This window comes from Abramis brama (genome assembly GCF_963993115.1).
Source record: "Abramis brama genome assembly, chromosome: 16".
Lineage (NCBI taxonomy): Eukaryota > Metazoa > Chordata > Actinopteri > Cypriniformes > Leuciscidae > Abramis > Abramis brama.
Genome location: NC_139978.1, coordinates 496,073 through 518,259, shown reverse-complemented (window position 1 = coordinate 518,259; position 22,187 = coordinate 496,073). Strand labels below are relative to the sequence as shown.

At 44.3% G+C, this 22,187-nt stretch overlaps 1 protein-coding gene across 1 annotated transcript in view; it reads left to right on the top strand.

Moving 5' to 3' along the window:
• Window positions 1-22,107, top strand: part of plxnd1 (plexin D1) — an 83,949-nt gene extending 61,842 nt beyond the window's left edge. Inside the window, exons 23-36 of the mRNA XM_084087773.1 lie at window positions 646-750; window positions 1,378-1,508; window positions 3,446-3,644; window positions 4,203-4,349; window positions 9,766-9,922; window positions 10,236-10,339; window positions 10,661-10,724; window positions 11,273-11,307; window positions 13,159-13,263; window positions 14,797-14,960; window positions 18,203-18,350; window positions 18,478-18,618; window positions 20,009-20,083; window positions 21,468-22,107. Coding sequence (XP_083943899.1) covers window positions 646-750; window positions 1,378-1,508; window positions 3,446-3,644; window positions 4,203-4,349; window positions 9,766-9,922; window positions 10,236-10,339; window positions 10,661-10,724; window positions 11,273-11,307; window positions 13,159-13,263; window positions 14,797-14,960; window positions 18,203-18,350; window positions 18,478-18,618; window positions 20,009-20,083; window positions 21,468-21,584 — 1,692 coding nt within the window. The 3' untranslated portion in view covers window positions 21,585-22,107. The remainder of the gene's footprint in view (window positions 1-645; window positions 751-1,377; window positions 1,509-3,445; window positions 3,645-4,202; window positions 4,350-9,765; window positions 9,923-10,235; window positions 10,340-10,660; window positions 10,725-11,272; window positions 11,308-13,158; window positions 13,264-14,796; window positions 14,961-18,202; window positions 18,351-18,477; window positions 18,619-20,008; window positions 20,084-21,467) is intronic.
• The last annotated feature ends 80 nt before the right edge of the window (window positions 22,108-22,187 follow it).

The following is a 22,187-nucleotide window of genomic DNA, read 5'->3' as shown; positions in this document are numbered from 1 at the left end:
AAAACACTCCAGGATGTTTCTCCATATAGTGTCTTCAATGGGGTCCAACGGGTCGAAGGTCCAGATGTGAGTTTCAGTGCAGCTTCAAAGTCTCGACACGATCCAGCCGAGGAATAAGAGTCTCATCTAGACAAACCAGCCGACATTTTATAAAGAAATAAACATTTATATACTTTCAACCACAGATGCTGGTCTTGCTCTCGCTGTGATGAATTTCCACACATTACGTGATCAGGTTGAAAGGTCAAGCGTAGGCGTAGGCGTAAGAACCGACCCAGTGCTTACGAAGAGAACCTGCAAAGACTGAGTCAAACGCCAAACAAAAAAATAAAAAATTAAAGGTGAAACAATGATTTCGGACAATTTTGAAGTTGGAGGAGAAAATGAGATGGAGATTTTCGCTCTTGAAAGAAACACATGAACATCTCGGATGACGAGGAGGAGAGTAAATTATCAGGACATTTTAATTCTGAAGTGAATAATGCTTTAATGCACTTTGAGCGTGAGCTCAAACACACGGCCGAACCTGGATAAGAAGAGTAATGATTTCAGCAGAACAGCTCTAAGAACTAAGAGTTTAATGTTGATTCTGTGTGTGTGTGTGTGTGTGTGTGTGTGTGTGTGTGTGTGTGTGTGTGTGTGTAGATGTGCTGTGACTACGAGCGGCGTCTGGTTCAGCCGGTGTACGAGAACGATCCGCTTGGCCCGAGAGCTCTGACCGAAACCCATCCTCTGCTGCAGGACTGGCAGGTGAGACACACACACACACACACACACACGCACACACACACACGCGCTGGGAAATGATGCGTGGCTGTTGTTGTCTCGTTGGCTCTTTATATGATGATTCTGCAGTAAAGCACAGATTGTGTAATACGGCGTCGGGGAAGGACAGCTGTTGGGAAATGGATGTTGTGATTCCCCTGTGCGATTGAGAAACGCCAGTCCTGTGAGAGCAGAGTGTGTTTAACACGACAGAACACACTAATGCCAAACATTATTCTATAAAGAATGCATATGGGCATAATGTAGTAGTTTAGTTAGTTTTATTTAGAGTTTGACAAGGCGGGATATTGAAGAACAAAACCCTGAAATGTATCAAACATAACACATACTCAAGACAACATTATGTACCTAATTTAAAACAAATTTTAAAAAAACAGATGGAGTAAAACAAATACACAGAAAACCCTGAAATACATCAGGCTTCACACAATAAAACCTGTAAGTTATTTATAAAACTATTTAATAGCACGTGGAATAAAAGAAAGTTATTTTACAGTGATAGTTAAAGTAGTTTTACAGTGACTGGTTTATAGTGTGTGTGTGTGTGTGTGTCTGTGTGTGTGTGTGTGTGTGTGTGTGTGTTCCTCATAGCCGTGTAACAGCATGCGGCCCAACCTGGAGGAGGGCATCACTCTGTTTTCCACTCTTCTCAACAACAAACACTTCCTGGTCTCCTTCGTTCATGCGCTCGAGCAGCAGAAGGACTTCGCCGTGAGGGATCGGTGAGTAAAGATGGCCGCTCTACAAACAGTGCTTCACACAACCCAGAGTAACCTATAACACAACATCGAGAACATTCATAACCTCTGAGTAACAGCTCAAGCCCAGTACAGTCAAACATACGGAGAGATGAACACACACCGCTTCCCAAAAGCCCAAGTGGATCGTAATTCTTCACAGTTCGAGTTTCCTAAAGCCGCCGTAACGCTAGCACTTAAAACTGGACATAGATGTACGAGAGATAGATGTGCGAGAGATAGATGTGCGAGAGATAGATGTGCGAGAGATAGATGTGCGAGAGATAGATGTGCGAGAGATAGATGTACGAGAGATAGATGTGCGAGAGATAGATGTACGAGAGATAGATGTGTTAGAGATAGATGTGCGAGAGATAGATGTGCGAGAGATAGATGTACGAGAGATAGATGTACGAGAGATAGATGTGCGAGAGATAGATGTACGAGAGATAGATGTACGAGAGATAGATGTACGACGCTCTGGAGGAACGGCACAGATGCAGTCACATATTATACAGAATACATTTTCTTAGAGTCCCCCTGTGGTGAAAATCCAGCGTTTAATGTTGTTTATGTGTCTATGTGGTGTTTTTAATACGCTTTAAGACAAACCATGTGTAAATTCATAAGTCGACTCCATTGCTGAGTATTTCCTCCTTAAAACTGCAGTGAAACAAAGACTCAAAAACACGCTTTGAAATCGCTGGTGTTTCTGACGTCACAAACTACCTTGTAACCAATCAGATCAACGTGTGATCGTCAACCAGTGGATCTCTGAGCTGAGTGAGTGAGTGGAGGCGGGGCTCATTTGCATATTCATAGAACCACGCATACTAAATGAGGGAAGGGTGTCGAGTTACATTCAAGATATTTTAAGGCATGAATAAATTTGTATCAAGGAAAAAACGATTAAATATGAAAAATATTTTGGTGATCAAAGATGAGTTTTAAGGGATGAAATGATTGACTTTAACACAGTTAATGTTGTGGTGCAGTGTATATACAACTAGTCTTTAATATCAGGATACATTTATTTTAGTTATATTTTTTATAAACAATTAAAACAACACTAAATAAATTATATGTAAATAATCGTAATATATTGTGTAAATATATATATATATATATATATAATGTATAGTAAATATCCTTTGCCTACAAGATGTGCTGTTTGCACTTAGTGAATAAATATTGTAGCTGGTGATATGTTTATGGCATACATATATAATGTAACCTCTACCCCACTCATATGGTATTAATCTTATTTGTGCAGGTCTTAAAAGGTCTTGAAAAGCCTTAAATATATAGTTGTAAAGCCCTGCAGGATCATGTTCAGTGACATGCGTGTGTTCAGTGACCCAGAAGCACATCGGGGAACACGAGACAGCGACTGTACATGATAAGTTCTGCTCAACACTGTCAGATGAGGCTCATTAGGTTGAGGATTTATGAAAATCACTAGAGACATGTCATGTAATGTAAGTGCTTATGATGTGCAATAAAGTTACAGTAACGAGTGACACTTAAAGCATGTCTCTGCACGTTCATGTAAGTGGGAAACGCACATAACAGAATAACAAACAATCATAAAACAGCTGATAATAAATGCTCTGAACAACAGGATCAAAAGCTGTCGGGAAGCGAGGCGTAGATGATTTGATCCCGGGAGAATTCAGTGAGTTCAGGATCTCAGCCACACACACCCTGCATTGAAGTGATGCATCAGTGCTTTCATTGTCTGAGGTCCTCATCTGTGTGCGATTAGCTGTTGTGTGATTGTGTAGCTGATGTGTGTGGAGCTATTCATCTGAGGAAGGGCTTTTCCCAACTCCGGCTTTTCTTTCCACACCGATGGGAATGTTCTCGATTACTCCATTCTCCAGCACTGAGGTCATGATGTGAATTCTGTCGTTGGTGTTTAGGTGCAATCTTGCGTCTCTGCTCACCATCGCCCTCCATGGTAAGCTGGAGTACTACACCAGCATCATGAAGGACCTGCTCGTGGACCTGATCGACGCCTCAGCCTCGAAGAACCCCAAACTGATGCTGAGGAGGACAGAGTCCGTGGTGGAGAAGATGCTCACCAACTGGATGTCCATCTGCATGTACAGCTACCTCAAGGTGTGTGTGTGTGTGTGTGTGTGTGTGTTTGTGTGTGTGTGTGTGTGTGTGTGTGAGTGTGAGTTTGTGTGTGTGTTTGTGTGTGTGTGTGTGTGTGTGAGTGTGAGTTTGTGTGTGTGTTTGTGTGTGTGTGTGTGTGTGTGTGTTTGTGTGTGTGTGAGTGTGAGTTTGTGTGTGTGTGTGTGTGTGTGTGTGTGTGTGTGTGTGTGTGTGTGTGTGTGTGTGTTTGTGTGTGTGTGTGTGTGAGTGAGTGAGAGAGTTTCGCCGCTGGTTCTCCACTGACTGTAGGAGTGTGTGGTGAACGGGTGTTTCTCCCTCAAGGTGTGTGTGTGTGTGCGTGTGTGTGTGTGTGTGTGTGTGTGTGTGTGTTTGTGTGTGAGTGAGTGAGAGAGTTTCGCCGCTGGTTCTCCACTGACTGTAAGAGTGTGTGGTGAACGGGTGTTTCTCCCTCAAGGTGTGTGTGTGTGTGAGTGTGTGTGTGTGTGTGTGTGTGTGAGAGAGTTTCGCTGGTTCTCCACTGACTGTAGGAGTGTGTTGTGAACGGGTGTTTCTCCTCAGGAGACGGTTGGCGAGCCGTTCTTCCTCCTGTTGTGTGCCATCAAACAGCAGATCAACAAGGGCTCGATCGACGCCATCACGGGCAAGGCTCGCTACACACTCAACGAGGAGTGGCTTCTGCGGGAGAACATCGAAGCCCAGCCGCAGGTCAGCCACATGTGAACCGCAGGCGCGCAGGGGTGACACAGCTGTCCCGTTGAGTTATTGGAAACATTATCTCTGAATGTTCTCTGAACGTTCAAGACGTCCAGTTGAGGGAACATTACGTTGTATCATTCTTCAAACATTATGGGAATGTTACTTTTGAATGTCCTCTGAAACAAGTAGTAACTACTATTGCTGGGCAACGATTAAACACATCCAAAATAAAAGTTTGTGTTTACATAATATATGTGTGTGCTGTGTATAATTATTTTGTATATTTAAATATGCATGTATATATTTAAGAAGAATGTGTTATTCATATATAAAATATTTATATTTATATTTAATATAACTTATGTATAAATATGTATACAGTATATACATGCAAATATTTCTTAAATATATACATGCATATATGTGTATTTATATACACAAAATAGTTATACGCGGTCACACACATATATTATGTAAATACAAACTTTTATTTTGGATGCGATAAATCACGATTAATCGTTGCCCAGCAATGGTAGTTACATTTAAAAAAACGTTAGACGAACGTCCAACTGAAACACATAAACACTCCATGAAAGATGTATAAACAATTTTTTGTGCTAACGATTTGAGAACATTATTAACCCTTGTGCATCCTTATGGACATTTTTGTGTTTTTCAGTTTTTAAAAAAAAAGTTTTTTGATCACTTTGCCTGTGTTAATGCCGATTGCATACAGTTTGGCACAGGTGTGTATCTTTATTGGAATTTTACTATTTCACCGTCATTTCCTTTAATAAATCTATTTTGCACTAGAAACACAACATAGTTCCACTCGGGAACTTTGGGACAGAAATGTCCTCATTGAAACCCATTAAAACTGCCATTTTTAATCCCAGAGCCATTTAACTGTAAAATGATGCAATGTTTGTGAACAGGCTTTTATTCTGTTGGCAAGGCTTCAGAATGAAAAATGTTATAATTTTTTTACCAGATGGTCCCATTTTCTCAGGTTTGGCCAATAAAGCAAATACTCGCTTTATTTCTGTTTTCTGTTTTCTGCTTCTGCGTATAATAGAGCCAATTGGATAATTTATGCAGCTGTAAGTGTGTGTTACACGAGCAAATGAAATTTTGCGTGTGTGATTTGCATCACACTCTCCGCCCCTCGGAGCGGGTATAAACAAGGAAGTGGATGCACGCACTAGTTGCTTCAGAGCCGTTTGAATGTGTCTCTGAAGAGTGTTGTTGAGTTAAAAACAAAACAAAAAACGAGCGATTGTGTCGGTGCTTCTTCAAGGAAGACTCTCCCAGCTGCTGATGGTTCTACAGCGCGAGTGCAGCGGTGATCGCGAGCTTTGAGCTCTCAACTGCTGTTTTAACAGCAACCTAATTTATCTTTGTTTATCTAGGACTCTGATGAAGATGTAACTTTACATCGAAACGAAATTGTTATGCACCTTAAAAAAAAATTATTAATAAGAAGACATCTGTGCTGCACCGGCGATTCCTTTTTTCTGCTTTGTTTTATCCTGCCCTGGTTGCACCGGATTGTTTTGGATTGCAGAAGTGCAGAGAATCTTCTCTTTCATTATCTTTGTGTTTGTTTGTTGACGGCTGGTTAGAGGGCGGAAAAGTGAGTGCTTCACTGTTTCAGTTCACTGTTCAGTGTTGCCGCGTTCATTCCTCTGTGTGCTCCGGCACCGTGTGGGATGGGTGATCAGAGGGTCATAGTGAGGCTTCCCCGCCCGGTTACCAATCCCTGTGGGCCCCTCACTCCTCTATCACATCGCAGCCGGTGGAGCCCCGTTGAGTGCAGGTCCCTCTGTAATGGGCCGACCAGCCGTTTCATTCGGGCCTCTCCAGGGGACAGGATGCCGATTGCAGCATCAGAGTGTGAGCTGACCTCTGGAAATGATGACTCGGCTGCGTTATCTCCCTCTGGGAGTGTAACGTTGCCCGAGCCAGATCCAGAAACATCAGCTATGCGGAATCGGGCCACCGAGGCTGTCGGGCTTGACTGGAATCTTCCACCGTGTCCCGAACAGTCTCGGTTAGGTGATTGGTATCTCGGGACGGGCCGCGCTGGTTCTCAGCTCGCCGCCCCAGTGCCTTTCCTTCCAAAATGCATGGAGAGCTTACGGGGCACGAGTGTCGTGGCGTGCGTGATCGGTCTGGCGATGTCCACGTTAGTGGTCCAGGAGCGCCATCGTTTGCTCAGCCTGGTCGTATGGCGGATGCGGACAAGGTTCGGTTCCTGGTCTCCCCAATTTCCCAGGTTGGGCTGCTCTGCGATGCGGCAGAGAACTGCGCCCAGCAGTTTTCTGCTGCCAAGCGCAGACGGAGGCCATCCAGCACATCCTGCCTCGGCGGCCCGCTGCTGCCACCCCGCCGCCGGTGGCAGTTCCTCCGTCTGCTCGTCGTTGAGGGTGTTCCCCTGCCGCCGCTCTGCTGGGCCTCCGCAGCAGCCTCCAGCCAGGCCTCAGCATAGAGCCGGTCGCAGTATGGACGCCCAGCCCACTCTAGGTGCTGCCAAGCCAGCTGGCAAGCGACAGCGAAAGCGTTCCTGAGCAGGCCGCTCAGGGATGGAGGAGGGTGCTTTGGAGTTGGTCATCCACTCCCTCCCCCTGGTTGAGGGCCGGGTGGAGTCTTTGTGTGTGTGTCTGTTCCACCGCTGGCTCCCAAAACGGAGCAGGTGGTACCCACACTTCAAAGAAAAGTAAATTCCTCTGTTCCTGGGCCCAAAGAGGGCTAGTCTGTTGGTGTGTGTCCCTGTAAAGCCTTACACCCCTCAGCCCCCTCTTGTTCGCCAGCTGGCAGCTGGGTGCGTTTGAGGACCCGGTCATCCGCCTTCTCACGCTTCCCCTGCCACCCAGTGGAGTCAGGTAAGTGTTGCACCACACACTCAGATCCAGCTTCGGGCCAACTTCGGACCTCTCGAGCCGGATTCCTGTCCTCCACCTCGCTGCCCCACCTCGGGTACATCTGTGGCTCCTGGCCCTGGTCCGGTTTTGTCGAAGTCTAAAACGCTTCCAACCGATGCCCAGCCTGGCCTCATTCGGTACCTTCAGACCTGGCTTGCGATTCATTTCGCTTGGCTTCCGCCCGGGCTCAGTGATATTCATCATACCTAGGTGTTGAGCAGAAATGCTCCTAAAACATTTTTTAGTGAGATCCATCACACCTAGGTGTTGAGCAGAGCTCCTGTCCTGTGTGTGTGTAGAGTAATCTCGCCCAATTCCGTTTCTCTTTTCTAGTATGGAGGGGGTCTCGGTCTAGCGCATCTCTCAAGTGAGGTGTGCCAGCTCAGTGCTATGTAGAAGTGAGAAAGGGTCCCACTGAAACTTTAAGAGGCTCCTGGGGCATATGGCAGATGCAGCCGCATGGCTTCCTCCATATGAGACCACTTCAGCACTAGCTCGATGACCGAGTCCCTAAGGTGGCCGTGGCAGAGCGACACACTCCACTGGCCTGTCGCCAATCCCTCAGCCCATAAGCAGACCTTCGTTTCCCCAGGCTAGTCCCCTGGAACAAGAGTCCTCCAAGTGATGGCTGAGGAGCCATGTATAAAGGGCATGCTGTAACAGAACTCTGGGCGCCTCTGACTGCATTGGCATTCATTGCCTCGAGTTGCGTACAGTCCCTCACTTCAAGACACCGCTGCTCAGCGAGCTTGTACTGTTCTGACAACATTGCGACCGACGAGCCGCGCTCCCCTCGCATGTTGCAACTCACCCGCCACCTCCTCCTTGGAGTCAGAAGCTTCTAAGGTCGCTTCGTTCCACCTATTTTTCTGGCCTGCTCACTTGTGCCACTCACAAGCCTCACGACAGCCTCCGGTCCGGATACAGTGGAGACTCCATCCCCAGCTGGCCAGCTGTTCGGACCACTTCGGGGCCACACAGCCACGTTGTTGCCCCTCCGAACTCGTCCTACACCAGTTGTTTCTTGTCTGAGCGGATATCCCTCGACAAAAACTCTGGCCACAGCTGGCCCTGGGCTCCACAGAAATGCGTTCCCCAGTGAGCCTTCTTGCACTATGGTGCTTAAATCAGGAAGAGAACAAGTTCAGTGATCTTCATGACACCAGGTGTTGAGCAGAAATGCTCCTGTAGCTCAGTGAATTCCATTACACTCACGTGTTGAGCAGAGATGCTCCTGATGCTCAGGGATGGGGCACGATGCCACCTGCGTCTATATGTCCCGATCTGTTGCTTCCCGTGGACTCCCTTCACATGAAGCCAGTTTCACCACAGTTCGGCGTTTCGGCTTGCTGCGCCATTCCCCTCCTATGGACTGGTTACGTGCACAATTTTGCTCCAGTAGAGTTCCCCTTAACCGAACCCTGTTGAGTTCCTCCATACCCTGCTGCATCGGACATGGCGGAGCGATGCGCGATACGCAGTCCATACGTGTATCTCCCATATGTTACCTCCCCTTCGGGCCAGGATGTGGTTCCGCAGCGTACTTCTCCTTCCTTGACAAAGGTACGCTTTCCCAGTGGTCCTGTAGGAACAGCAGTTGACTTCCCTGGCCTAGGCCTCGCCTTCTCCGCCTCAGAATTGCGGGGGGAATTGAGGCTTTTACCCAGGCACTGGAAGGTGGCAGCTCTAGTGGCGTTTTCCAGGGCCAAAGATCCCATTCAGTTGAAGTCGACTACGTCTGACGTAGGACGTAGTCGACTTCGACTGAATGGGATCACGATAGGGAGCCGATTGTCTTCGACCGTGCGAGCACGAGCAAATGAAATTTTGCATGCGTGATTTGCATCACACACTCCGCCCCGCGGAGCAGGTATAAATATTGAAGTGGATGCACGCACTAGTTGCTTTACGCTGAGGAGCTGTGAGAACTCGGTCAGCGGTGGTCCAGCTATAGTGGCGAAGGGACTACGTCCTCCATTCCCTCCTTCAGGGAACGGTGGGTTGCATACGCAACCAGGACGTTTTGCTGCTTCTATTGGGAAATCTGCTGGTTGTTTACTATGCCCAAACATACTCTCACTGAAAGATCATTTTATGAGATATCAACCTCAAATTCGGAACACAACTCGTTTAGATTTATGGTTTTGATTTTCTAGCAGGTTTAGAGTTCAACATGTTTAATAAAATATACATTCTGTATAAAATATTGTTCGTAAATCATTTTCAAAAACTTTTTTGGTATCACTTTTTAAACTTGTTTTTACTTTAACAATAATCTGCCAAGGGTCTTGTTTAAAATGAGACCAAACTTAAGTCTGTGTTCCCAAGCTTCACATTTTTATGACACGGACATATTCGTCCTCCATGGACCTGTGTGAACGGTTTTTAATTGATGCATAAGTGTTAGAGAACAGATGTTAGCATTACTGAAAGAGCGTTTGTTCGTAACGTTAGCTGAAGTCCTGAGAAGGTTGTGCTGTGACCTCTGACCTCCTCATCTGCAGAACATGAGCGTGTCGTTCCAAGGCTTCGGGATGGACTCGGTGAGCGTGCGCGTGATGAACACCGACACCATGGGCCAGGTGAAGGAGAAGCTCCTGGAGGCCTTCTACAAGAACCTGCCGTTCTCCCAGTGGCCCCGTGAGGAGGATGTGGAGCTGGGTGAATAACGGCTTGTTATCTCTAATCCTCTTATCTAGGCTTGTTATCTCCGATCATCCACTGGTTATCTATAATCATCCACTCGTTATCACTGATCATCCACTCGTTATCTAGCTGTTGTATTAGTTGTTAGTCTCGAGTGAGTGAAGTATTACTTATCATTTCTTTCTATCTGTCAGTAAACAAATGTATGAATACATTTATATAAGCAAGAAAAGAAAAAAAGAAGAAAAAAAACACCTTTGTATATTTGTACCAACATTCAGACAAGATAAGAATGATTCTGACTCTCTCTCTCTCTCTGCTGGGTCAGAGTGGTTTCCCGAGGGATCCAGAACCAGAATCCTGCAGGATCTGGATGACACGTCTGTCATGGAGGACGGCAGGAAAAAACTCAATACCGTTTCCCACTATCAGGTGTGTGTGTGTGTTCTGAGAGTGTATATCAGTGGTTCGCAACCTTTTTTGGGCCAGCGCCCCCTATCCCCCGTCCCTGAAACTCGTGAACGCCCCCCATTAACACCTGAATGCCCCCCTTTCAAAAAGCTTGCTTCCAACGCCCCCGTTGAGAACCACTAGTGTATATGCAAACATATGAAAACTGGTTTTCCACAGGATTAGATGTTTCCCCTTCTCTGTTTCTTTTTTACATATTTGGTGTAATCTGATCATGTTTTCATCAGGAGTGTAGTGTCATACTCTCAATCACTCTAATGACCTCTGACCTCTATGTTGCAGATTCCAGATGGGGCGTCACTGGCCATGAGTATGAAGGACACGAGAGAGAACACACTGGGCAGAGGTACAGCAACACACCTCACACACCTCACACACCTGAAGGCCCCGATACACTCACACTGATGTACTGTTAGTGAACATCATCCACTGTAGAGAAATATGTGAATAAGTGCTGCGCTTTCCTCTCAGTGACAGAATAAACACACTACAGAAATGAGAAAATGTCATGTCAGGTTTTTTATGCAGCACTTTATATCCAACTTTACAGTATTAAACAGCTTGAGTTTCTACTGTAAAGAGTCTCTCAGTGTGTTCATGTTTTCACTCGCAACACCTCAAAGAAGGCAGAGCCTCAGAGCCACACCCACCTATTACATCATCACCACACCAACCAATGGGAGGAAAGAGGTGGATCTTTTCCAGAACGTTCACTTTTGCAAAGTTTCAAACTCCATAAATGAAATCCTAATGAACTTTGTTTTGTCCTTGTTATATTCAATATGGCGTCACAGCAGTGTCTCGGGGCCTTTACATGTGCACAATACTCACACACACACACACACACACACACACAGCTCAGATATGAACTCACGTGTTTTTGTTGATTCGCAGTTAAAGATCTGGACACAGAGAAATACGTTCATCTGGTGAGTGAGCTGGACGTCTCTAAATCTCTTCTGCTCATACTAATAATCAAGAAGTGTTATACTTTATCAGTCGTCTCGATTGCTCAAACTATTGTGTAACACATTATATCATGTTCGGAAGTGCAGTTCTCGGACGGGGTCAGAACTTTTCACAGTAATGAGAATCAGTTATAACGTATAAGCTCTCATAAACTCAACAACACAGCCAACTCTCACTAGACTGTTGGTTCCTCATGCCACGGTTCAGACGCTCAGCATCACATTAGCTGTATATTTGCCCATCTGGTGTAAAGAGCTGCTGAATTATGTATTTACCTCTCAACTGATGCGATTACACACTCACTTCATGTGTTTCTCTCTCAGTCTGAGTGTAGTCTGTCGCAGTAAGAGTGAGTTGTGTGATGAGTGGCGTGTGAAAACCACAATCAGCCAGATCAAAGATTTAAACGTAATGAAACTTTATTCATCCTTGAGAAACTTACATTTCTAACCCTAACCCTAAATCCGAACAATCCCATCTCGTGTTTACACTGTGAGATTCGACCTTCAGCGCTTCACTCTTTCACAGCTGAGCGAACAACATCTGCTACACAGTTCATGTGAAATCAACCCAGCGTTTTCTGGAGAGTGGACCGCCGGGTTCTGACGGCACAATATTTCTGTACAGTATGTTATGATAATCTGTGACAGATTATGTGATTTTGACTCTTTAATCGTTGTCGTGTCGTGGACAAGAAACATGTCCGACTAAACGTTGCCCAGTGTTGTTTATCGATCATCACGACACGCTACGTCAAACGGTTGTGCCAAAATCATGTAGTCTGAACCCGGCACAAGTTGTTCGTGGGAAATTATTAATAATTGGCCTAAAGCAGTGCTGGAATTTTAAAATAGGACAAATTTACCATCAAATTTACAGCCGCTGCCAGAACACAAGAATACTTCCCAGAAAAATCCTCAGTTAACAGGGAACGTTCTCTCAAAGTTATGAACAAACGTTCTCCCAGTAACATTAATAGAACGTTCGTTCGGAGTCATCCTTCCCTCGCGGGTCAAAATGGCCGAAGCCCTGAAATTATACTTTTACTTTTTTACATTTTCTTTTTGTCCATAAAGTAATGTTTAATAATAATAGTTTTATTAGTTTTTATTTTATTTACCTTTAAATTAGTACATTGATCAATAAATAATAAATAAATAATAATTTAAGCACATTCTTTCAACTTCAAATTCACAATTACTCACAATTTCATGCATAACCCTTTTAATTCAGTTCTAATTCAATCTTACATTGGCAGTCTTTGACGACCTCTTGTGGAAAAAATAATATAATATGATATTTCATGACTCTTGCCACTAGATGGGCTTATAGCTCTATAAGGGGAAAATGAGTTGTTCCGCTGGGTCCTTGTCACGTGTCAGTGTTTGTTTGTATTTTCAGTAGTCACATGTCTTCCTTTGTTCTTTTCCTGCCACTCCTTCATATCCATGGTTACTGGCATTTAGTTCATTTGTATCGCCTGTGTTTAGTTAATCCTCATCATCAGCAGCCTCCGTTTTGTTTGATACTTTTAACGTCAACAAGAAGTGACGTCACCCAACATCACTTAGAGCAGCTTTAACCAGCGTGACGCAGGACGTGAAAATGAAAACTGCGTCAGGCTGAAACTAGCGAAACACACTCGCATCGCGCCTGGAGCGCCATTGCACCGGGTGTATGATAGGGCCCGTAGACATTATAAAAGAGAATTTTTTTTAGCATTTTTCGGTTTTTCTATGTGTACTGAAGCATTCCTTGCATTCCATGCTCCGACCTGATGGTGTAAATCTGCTGTGTGTGTTTGACGGCAGGTTCTTCCACATGATGATCTGGGCGAGAACAGAAAGACTCAAAGACACAGTCAGAGGAAGAAAGTGTTGCCGGAGATCTACCTCACACGCCTGCTCTCCACTAAGGTAGTGGATAAACTCACACACACAACCACAGCAGCCTATGATGAGACGTGACACTCACACACTGTTTCCACACAGTGGGAAATACACTACTGACCTCTTAAAGGTTCGAGAGCCCCCTCTCTGTCCACATGGATCATTCCAAGGACTGTAAATACACTTTTTATTGCAAAGTGTGCTGACATAAACAAGCTTCAGATGCTTCAGAATATATCAAGACACTGATAATAAAGGTAAATGAAAATAAGTTTGTTCAGGCTAATTCAGTCAAACTCCCCTTAACTCTTTCCCGCCATCTATGGACATTTCCGGCTTTCTGTGTTTTCACTGTTATACTGTAGGGGGCGCTATTACACATCTACTGAACGAGTACTGAATCTCCTGATCAAAACACAGGAGAAGAAGAAGCAGAAACAAGTGATGTAATCATATGCTATTGTAAAATAACGTGATCATCAACATTAAACAGCATATAAATCAAAACTGTCTGTTACTAAATGAAATGTTGAACCATGAAGAGGAAACGACTGAAGCTTATCTTTTAAGCAGAGCTCTTTTCTTTTTTCATATATTGCATGTTCAGATATTCATACAACAAAATATTTTGGGGGCCATGAATTTTTTTTTGGCTCAACTAAAAAAAAAAAAAAAAAAACGCTGGTGGGGAAAGAGTTAAAGTCACTATAAAACTGAAGTTGCGCTGATATCTTCTCCTCTATTATGCCGTATATCCCAGTGAAACACTTCAGGAACAAGAACAAATGTGGGCGGGGCTTGATTGTATCTGTGGGGAATTGATTGGATGATTGGATGGCTGTGGTTTGCTATTGGCTGATCTCATGTGAGTGACAGGTTGCCCCGCCCTCGTCATCAGAGAACAGAAGAGATGCTGCAAGAGGAACTGATTCTGATTCAAGATCATTAACCCTTTAAAACCGGATGTCGTCGACGACACAGCCAACCAAGCTGTATTCATGTCACTGTAACTCTTCAACCGCTTGCACTATCAAAATAATTCAAATAGTTCCTGAAAGTAGACATCATGCGCTTATACGCCTTATACGCCAATATACGCCTTATTACGGTAATGTCATGCTTTCCGTCTGCACATGACAGCAGCGCGGGATGGAAGGATTTGAACAGAGAGATATGACGCGCGACAGGTTAGAGTGTTTTGGATTGCATAAAATAATAAAAGAAACAAACAAATACATGGCGAAAGAAGTGTTAGACAGCAGAAGAGGGGATTGGGATGATTTTTAATGAAATTTGGTCAATAACTGTAATTTGTTGAAAGCTTATCTTTTTCTGAAAAAGATGACACCTTGCACATGAAAGTGTCCAGTCGTGTCCTTCAGGAACACATGATAACCACCGATGTTTATGATGTCACAACCATGAGCTCATTAGCATACAGTATGTTTTAAAGAGACAGTAGCAGAGCGATGTGGACTGTAGACCTCAGGTGAAACTCAATCCCATCAGAGAGGGCCATATATGAAGACTAATAAGTGTGTGAATGTGTGTGTGTGTCAGGGAACACTGCAGAAGTTCCTGGATGATCTCTTCCAAGCCATCCTCAGCATTCCTCTGGAGAATCCACCGTTTGCTATCAAATACTTCTTCGACTTTCTGGAGGAACAGGCAGACAAGCGCGGCATAACCGATCCGGACACGTTACACATCTGGAAGACTAACAGGTATTTTTATCACACTCTCTCTGAAATGCTTGATTCTGATTGGTCAAGAGATGGTTGATTCTGATTGGTCTGTCACAATGGTCTGAGGTCAGTTATTCGTCAATATCCGTGCTGTATATTGACGCTCATCCGGGTATTTGAGGCCAGTGCTTCTTTCATTCGGGGTCCTTAAAAAGTCTTAAATTGAATAAGAAGAGTCCTAATTATCACTTCAAGAGGTCTAAAATATGGGGACAGAAAATATGGCTTAATGTGAATAATAAACTTCAAAATGCAATGATTTAAGCTGATACTATTATGGTTTTTCAAATATATTCCCTTTCATGCACTGTGTAATAAAGCTGTTTGTGAATGTAAGCGTTCTAGAAAGTTAGGGTTTTCTTTCCAAAAGAAAGAATCGACTGAGAACAAGTCGTCTGTATTCGAATCACACTGCGTTACAGTTCTGTCACTAGAAAAGAAATTTGCATCCGCCATAATGCCTATGTTGTACGTTGTCTGTCAGCGAACAACTTGACCCCTGCAATAAATCAGAAATTTACACATGGGTTTGTTGATGGACATACTCTTGTTAATGCTGATGGTGAGGAATTACAGTTGCAATATCTCATAATGTTCCTCAAACTGAGTGGAGTATCACTGAGAAACACTGAGTCCTGCTCGAGCCGTCCTGATGGAGGTTCACTGAGAAACACTGAGTCCCTCTGGAGTCGTCCTGATGGAGGTTCGGGTTCACTGAGAAACACTGAGTCCTGCTCGAGCCGTCCTGATGGAGGTTCACTGAGAAACACTGAGTCCTGCTCGAGCCGTCCTGATGGAGGTTCACTGAGAAACACTGAGTCCTGCTCGAGCCGTCCTGATGGAGGTTCACTGAGAAACACTGAGTCCTGCTCGAGCCGTCCTGATGGAGGTTCGGGTTCACTGAGAGACACTGAGTCCTGCTCGAGCCGTCCTGATGGAGGTTCACTGAGAAACACTGAGTCCCTCTGGAGTCGTCCTGATGGAGGTTCACTGAGAAACACTGAGTCCCTCTGGAGTCGTCCTGATGGAGGTTCGGGTTCACTGAGAGACACTGAGTCCTGCTCGAGCCGTCCTGATGGAGGTTCACTGAGAAACACTGAGTCCTGCTCGAGCCGTCCTGATGGAGGTTCACTGAGAAACACTGAGTCCTGCTCGAGCCGTCCTGATGGAGGTTCGGGTTCACTGAGAGACACTGAGTCCTGCTCGAGTCGTCCTGATGGAGGTTCACTGAGAAACACTGAGTCCTGCTCGAGCCGTCCTGATGGAGGTTCGGGTTCACTGAGAAACACTGAGTCCTGCTCGAGCCGTCCTGATGGAGGTTTACTGAGAAACACTGAGTCCTGCTCGAGCCGTCCTGATGGAGGTTCGGGTTCACTGAGAGACACTGAGTCCTGCTCGAGCCGTCCTGATGGAGGTTTACTGAGAAACACTGAGTCCTGCTCGAGCCGTCCTGATGGAGGTTCGGGTTCACTGAGAGACACTGAGTCCTGCTCGAGCTGTCCTGATGGAGGTTCACTGAGAAACACTGAGTCCCTCTGGAGTCGTCCTGATGGAGGTTCACTGAGAAACACTGAGTCCCTCTGGAGTCGTCCTGATGGAGGTTCGGGTTCACTGAGAGACACTGAGTCCTGCTCGAGCCGTCCTGATGGAGGTTCACTGAGAAACACTGAGTCCTGCTCGAGCCGTCCTGATGGAGGTTCGGGTTCACTGAGAAACACTGAGTCCTGCTCGAGTCGTCCTGATGGAGGTTCGGGTTCACTGAGAAACACTGAGTCCTGCTCGAGCCGTCCTGATGGAGGTTCACTGAGAAACACTGAGTCCCTCTGGAGTCGTCCTGATGGAGGTTCACTGAGAAACACTGAGTCCCTCTGGAGTCGTCCTGATGGAGGTTCGGGTTCACTGAGAGACACTGAGTCCTGCTCGAGCCGTCCTGATGGAGGTTCACTGAGAAACACTGAGTCCTGCTCGAGCCGTCCTGATGGAGGTTCGGGTTCACTGAGAAACACTGAGTCCTGCTCGAGTCGTCCTGATGGAGGTTCGGGTTCACTGAGAGACACTGAGTCCTGCTCGAGTCGTCCTGATGGAGGTTCGGGTTCACTGAGAAACACTGAGTCCTGCTCGAGTCGTCCTGATGGAGGTTCGGGTTGAATAACTGGTTCTTAAACTGTTTCATCATCGGACTCGCACTCAGATTGATATGGTAAAATCGACGTCATGGTTCATTACTGTCTTTAGTTTATGGTGTATCGCTGAGCTGTAGGAAGCCTCCGGAGCTGACGTTGTTATGGCAATGGGCGTTTTTGACACACGCTGTACACGGTAGACCAATCACAACAGACTGAGCTGTCTGGCCAATCAGAGCAGAGTAGACCAGTCACAACAGACTGAGCTGTCTGGCCAATCAGAGCAGAGTAGACCAATCACAACAGACTGGGCCATCTGACCAATCAGAGCAGAGTAGCTCGCGGAAAGGCGGGATTTAGAGAGATTGATTCATCTGACGAGTCGTTTGAGAATCAGTGAAAATGTGATGATGTGCAAATGTATATTATGAGGAAATTAAACAGTTGTTTGACCTTTGATGCATGTAAACCTGTTGTAGGAGACTCCACAACAACATTAGGAGACTTTAAGATAGCGTAATAAGGGGATTTTAATTGTGAGCGCTGCATGTTTTAGAGTAAATGTTTTTGAGCGGTTCACAATCAATGAATACTGCAGATTTATGACAAACCATTGCTTATAGATCTACTGTTGATGAATTATGACACCATATGGTGTTTATATCATAATCATATATAATATAATCATATTTTAAATGAATACAAATGTATTCATCCTTTTTATTAAAAATATTTTTTGAGTGTTTTTAAGTGTTTAAATGCTGAAATGTGAGTTTTATCTTTAAATAGAAAACCTTGTATCAAAACTTGTATGATTTGAATTGTAAAGTTGTTTAAATTGTCATTTTATGGTTTGGACTAGAGATCTCAATCTATCCTGCTCACATGGCTTTAAAAAAGGTCTTAACTAAAATAAATAAATGTAATACATATTAATAAATAATGAACTGAAATAACCCTGCTGACCATACTGAGTTTCATCTAAAGTTAATACAAACAACATTGACACAAGCAGCAGTTATTAATCCTGTATAACACTGGAGAAGATGAGCAGATGAATCTGATGTCTTCTGTGTGTGTGTGCGTGTGTGTGTTCAGTTTGCCTCTGCGCTTCTGGGTGAATATCCTGAAGAATCCTCAGTTTGTGTTCGACATCGATAAGACGGATCACATGGACGCGTGTCTATCTGTCATCGCTCAGGCTTTCATCGACGCCTGCTCACTATCTGACCTACAGCTGGGCAAAGTGAGATCTCACACACACACACACACAAACTCACACACTCACACACTCATACTCACAATCACACACACACACACACACACAGGAATCAGTGTAACAGATCTCTGATCAGCTGCTGTGTGTATTCCAGGATTCTCCCACCAATAAGCTTCTGTATGCCAAAGAGATCCCGGAGTACAAGAAGAGAGTGCAGAGCTACTACCGGCAGATCCAGGAGATGGCACCGCTGAGCGAGCAGGAGATGAACGCGCACCTGGCCGAGGAGTCGCGGGTGAGTGTGGAGTTCCCTTATACCTCAGAGGGGGCGGGGCCTCAGAGACACACCCACCTCTTACCCCTCAGAGGGGTCGGAGCCTCAGAGACACACCCACTATTACATCAGCACCTCAGAGGGGGTGGAGCCTCAGAGACACACTCACTGTTTGGAATGTAGCGCCCTCTAGCGGCAGAAAATCTTGCTTGTTGTACCTTTAAAGGTCCCCTATTATGCCCCTTTTCACAAGATGTAAAATAAGTCTCTGATGTCCCCAGAGTGTGTATGTGAAGTTTTAGCTCAAAATACCCCACAGATAATTTTTTACAGTATGTTTAAATTGTCATTTTTTGGGGCTCAGAAAAACGCGCTGTTTTAGTGTGTGCCCTTTAAATGCAAATGAGCTGCTGCTGGACGACCCAGGGGGCGGAGCTTCATAAGCTTGCGCTCAGTCTCTCGGGACAATTTCATCTCACGGAATGATGATAATATCAGAAACTCTCAGTAACGGTGTTCATTTCGAGTCGGACAATAATGCCTACAGAGTCAGAGTGCTGTATAGAGATGGAACAGGTATAGTTTAGTAGTTTAATTACAGTTATTATAACGTATTTGTCATCTGCTTGTATGCATCATTATTAATAGCCTACAAGTCTGCTGTTTCGGACCAGGTCCGAATGATGATCAAACATATACTGATGAGTTTAATAAAGTTTATTGTACATCACACAAAAGATGAAGCGCCAGTTTTACTTCAGAAAATCACCGTAAGAGCTGAGTAAACACAGTAAGTTATAAGAAGTGCGCAAGTACATAAACGAATTTCGGTGGAGTTGAGGGAGCATTTTCTTTAAAAACAAAATAATTCCACCTCGTCTTCAGCGGCTGCCTCAGATTTTGGGAGTAAATAGAGAGAGCTCTGTGGATTAATACATCCAGCCACACAACACCTACAACGCTTGAGAGATTCTCGTCAGTGCAGCAGCTGTGAGCTCGATCAGGGCGGGGCTATGTTACAACGGCAGTGTCTGTCAACACTCGTGGGCGGGGCCTGTGCTTAGTGACGTCACTAAAACAGCATTCTGAAAACAGGTCGTTGGGAGACACTGCTGATGATTTATGGGGATTCATAAAAAAGGAGTGAGTGGATTTTTATCACTATTGGGTGGTTGTGTACACACACTGCCGACACACATTTATGTCCAAACAGCATGAAAAAGTGAATTTTGCATAATAGGGGACCTTTAAGCACACAATGGAGTTATTGCAATACATATACAATACATATTGCAATTGCATGTCAGCTGCATTATACACTTGAGGAATGCAGAAATATCAAGTGCATATGAATGTTATATGTGCAAAGTTTTTTTACTGACAAAGAATTTCTGAATGTTTTTTGCCGCAGAAATACAGGAATGAGTTCAACACCAACCTGGCCTTAACAGAAGTCTACAAGTATGCCAAGAAATATCGCAGTCAGGTGAGTCACGGTCCGGTGTTAGTGTGTGTGTGTGTGTGTGTGTGTGTGTGTGTGAGTGTGTGTGTGCGTGTGTGTGTGCAGATGAGCTCGTTCCTGCTCGTTTGACATGAAAGCGATTCCATGAGGGTTTGCCAAACACTGAGTGTGTGTGAATGTGCAGTGTGTGTTTCACTGCATGAGTGTGAAGGAGACGGCTTTTCAGTCAGAGAACTGTGATTTATTTATTTCATTTTTTGCATATGCGACTTAAATTCTTCCAGCTGAAGAGTTAAATCACACACCATGTGCTCATGTCAGCTTAAGAACACTCAGTGAGCCGCTGAAACCAACCTGTCACCGTATACAGTGTGTGTGTGTGTGTGTGTGTGTGTGTGTATGATGAACTATGAGAAACAGAGACACACACACTTCTGCAGGGTTGTAGTTCTCCAGTCCAACACTATAGTTCAGGAGCGTTCGAGTCTCTGATTCCAGACGGTCTTGAGTCTGACTGAGTTTCAGCTGCTGCGTGTCCTGACCTCCGGCCGTGTGTGAGCCTGTTTATTGAGTTCACTGCTAACAAAATCGCCAGTCACAGCTAAGAACATTTTGTTAACGTTCCCATTAAGATATTAAAACGCTATTTCTGAATGTTCTCTGAACTTTCACAACATCCAGTTTTTTAAATGTTTTAAAAACGGTTGGTTATGTGAACGTTAATGGAACATTCCATTGTATCATTCTTCAAACGTTATGGGAACGTTACTTTTGAATGTTCTCTGAACGTTCCGAAACAAGTGGTTACATTTAAAAAACGTTAAACGAACGTCCAACTGAAAAGTTTCAGAAAAAAAGTTTCATGAATGATGTATAATAGGGGTGTAGCGATACCCTCATGTCACGATTCGATACGTTTCACGATACTGACTTTACGATACGATGTTATTGCAATACTCCAAGACATGATCAAAGATTACTTTTTTTTTTTTTACTTTTTACTTACATATACATTTTTTATATGCTTGCACTCTTTCACTGACTAGATATATTTAAAATAATGTCGGCCACTTTTTACTGGTAACATCAGACATCATATATAGCAGTTTAATGCAGTACTGACACTAAAACTCTGAAAACTTGAATTTTTTCTCACACTGTAATTTCAATTTTGGGTGAACTATCTACCATACATTCTCAACTCCTGAGAATGTTTCCCATTAGCAGGGTTACTTATTTTTTATGTATATTACAAAATGTGTCGTATTGATGTATTTTATGAAAGGAGTGAACAAAGACTCGGAGAGACTCGTGCAGGTTTGAATCCTCGAGCCGTTGTCAGAAAGCCTTTTATAACTCTTTAATTGAATTAAAGCTATATTTGTGTGTGTGTGTGTGTGTGTGTCAGGTGGCGAGCGCGCTGGACTCGAACCCCACCGCTCGACGCACTCAGCTACAGCACAAGTTCGAGCAGGTCGTGGCTCTGATGGAGGACAACATCTACGAGTGCAGCAGCGAAGCCTGATCGAAGCTCTCGCTCGTGTGTTTGAGGAGGATCTTCAAGTGAAGAGAAACACACGCTTGCTCTCGGTTCTTCATTCTCTCATGCTATAGTATCAAGCATTGACTTCAAACGAGGAGGTCGTTTAATATTGACGCACTGACCCCACACTCGGGGAGAGCCAATTATGCACTGGATTATACAAGACCTTCTCCATAGCAATATTTATACCTGTATGATGAGTTTATAGTGTGATTCAATCAATGTGAATAACGTTTCTGATGGGATGTTTGTACCTGCACTGTTCAATGGCGTTTCTTTCTAATTCCAAGATGCCTTGGACTACAAGTAATGATATGATTAACATATAATAGGCTTGAATGAAACTGTTGCATTTGTATTATTATTTTTTTTATGAAGGGTTTTGATCCTTCTTGGAGTCCAAACCAAAATGTGTGCATTCTTCTGTAGATATTCTGCTGGAAATGTTAAAAGTTTTTTGGAGAAAGAGGGAAATTTTTATCAGTAAAGACAAACTTTACTAAAACGTTTTCTTTGTCATGTTTCCAAGCGCAAGTTTCACATGAGCTTTTATTTCATCTTTACCTCTGTATTTTTAATCTTCAG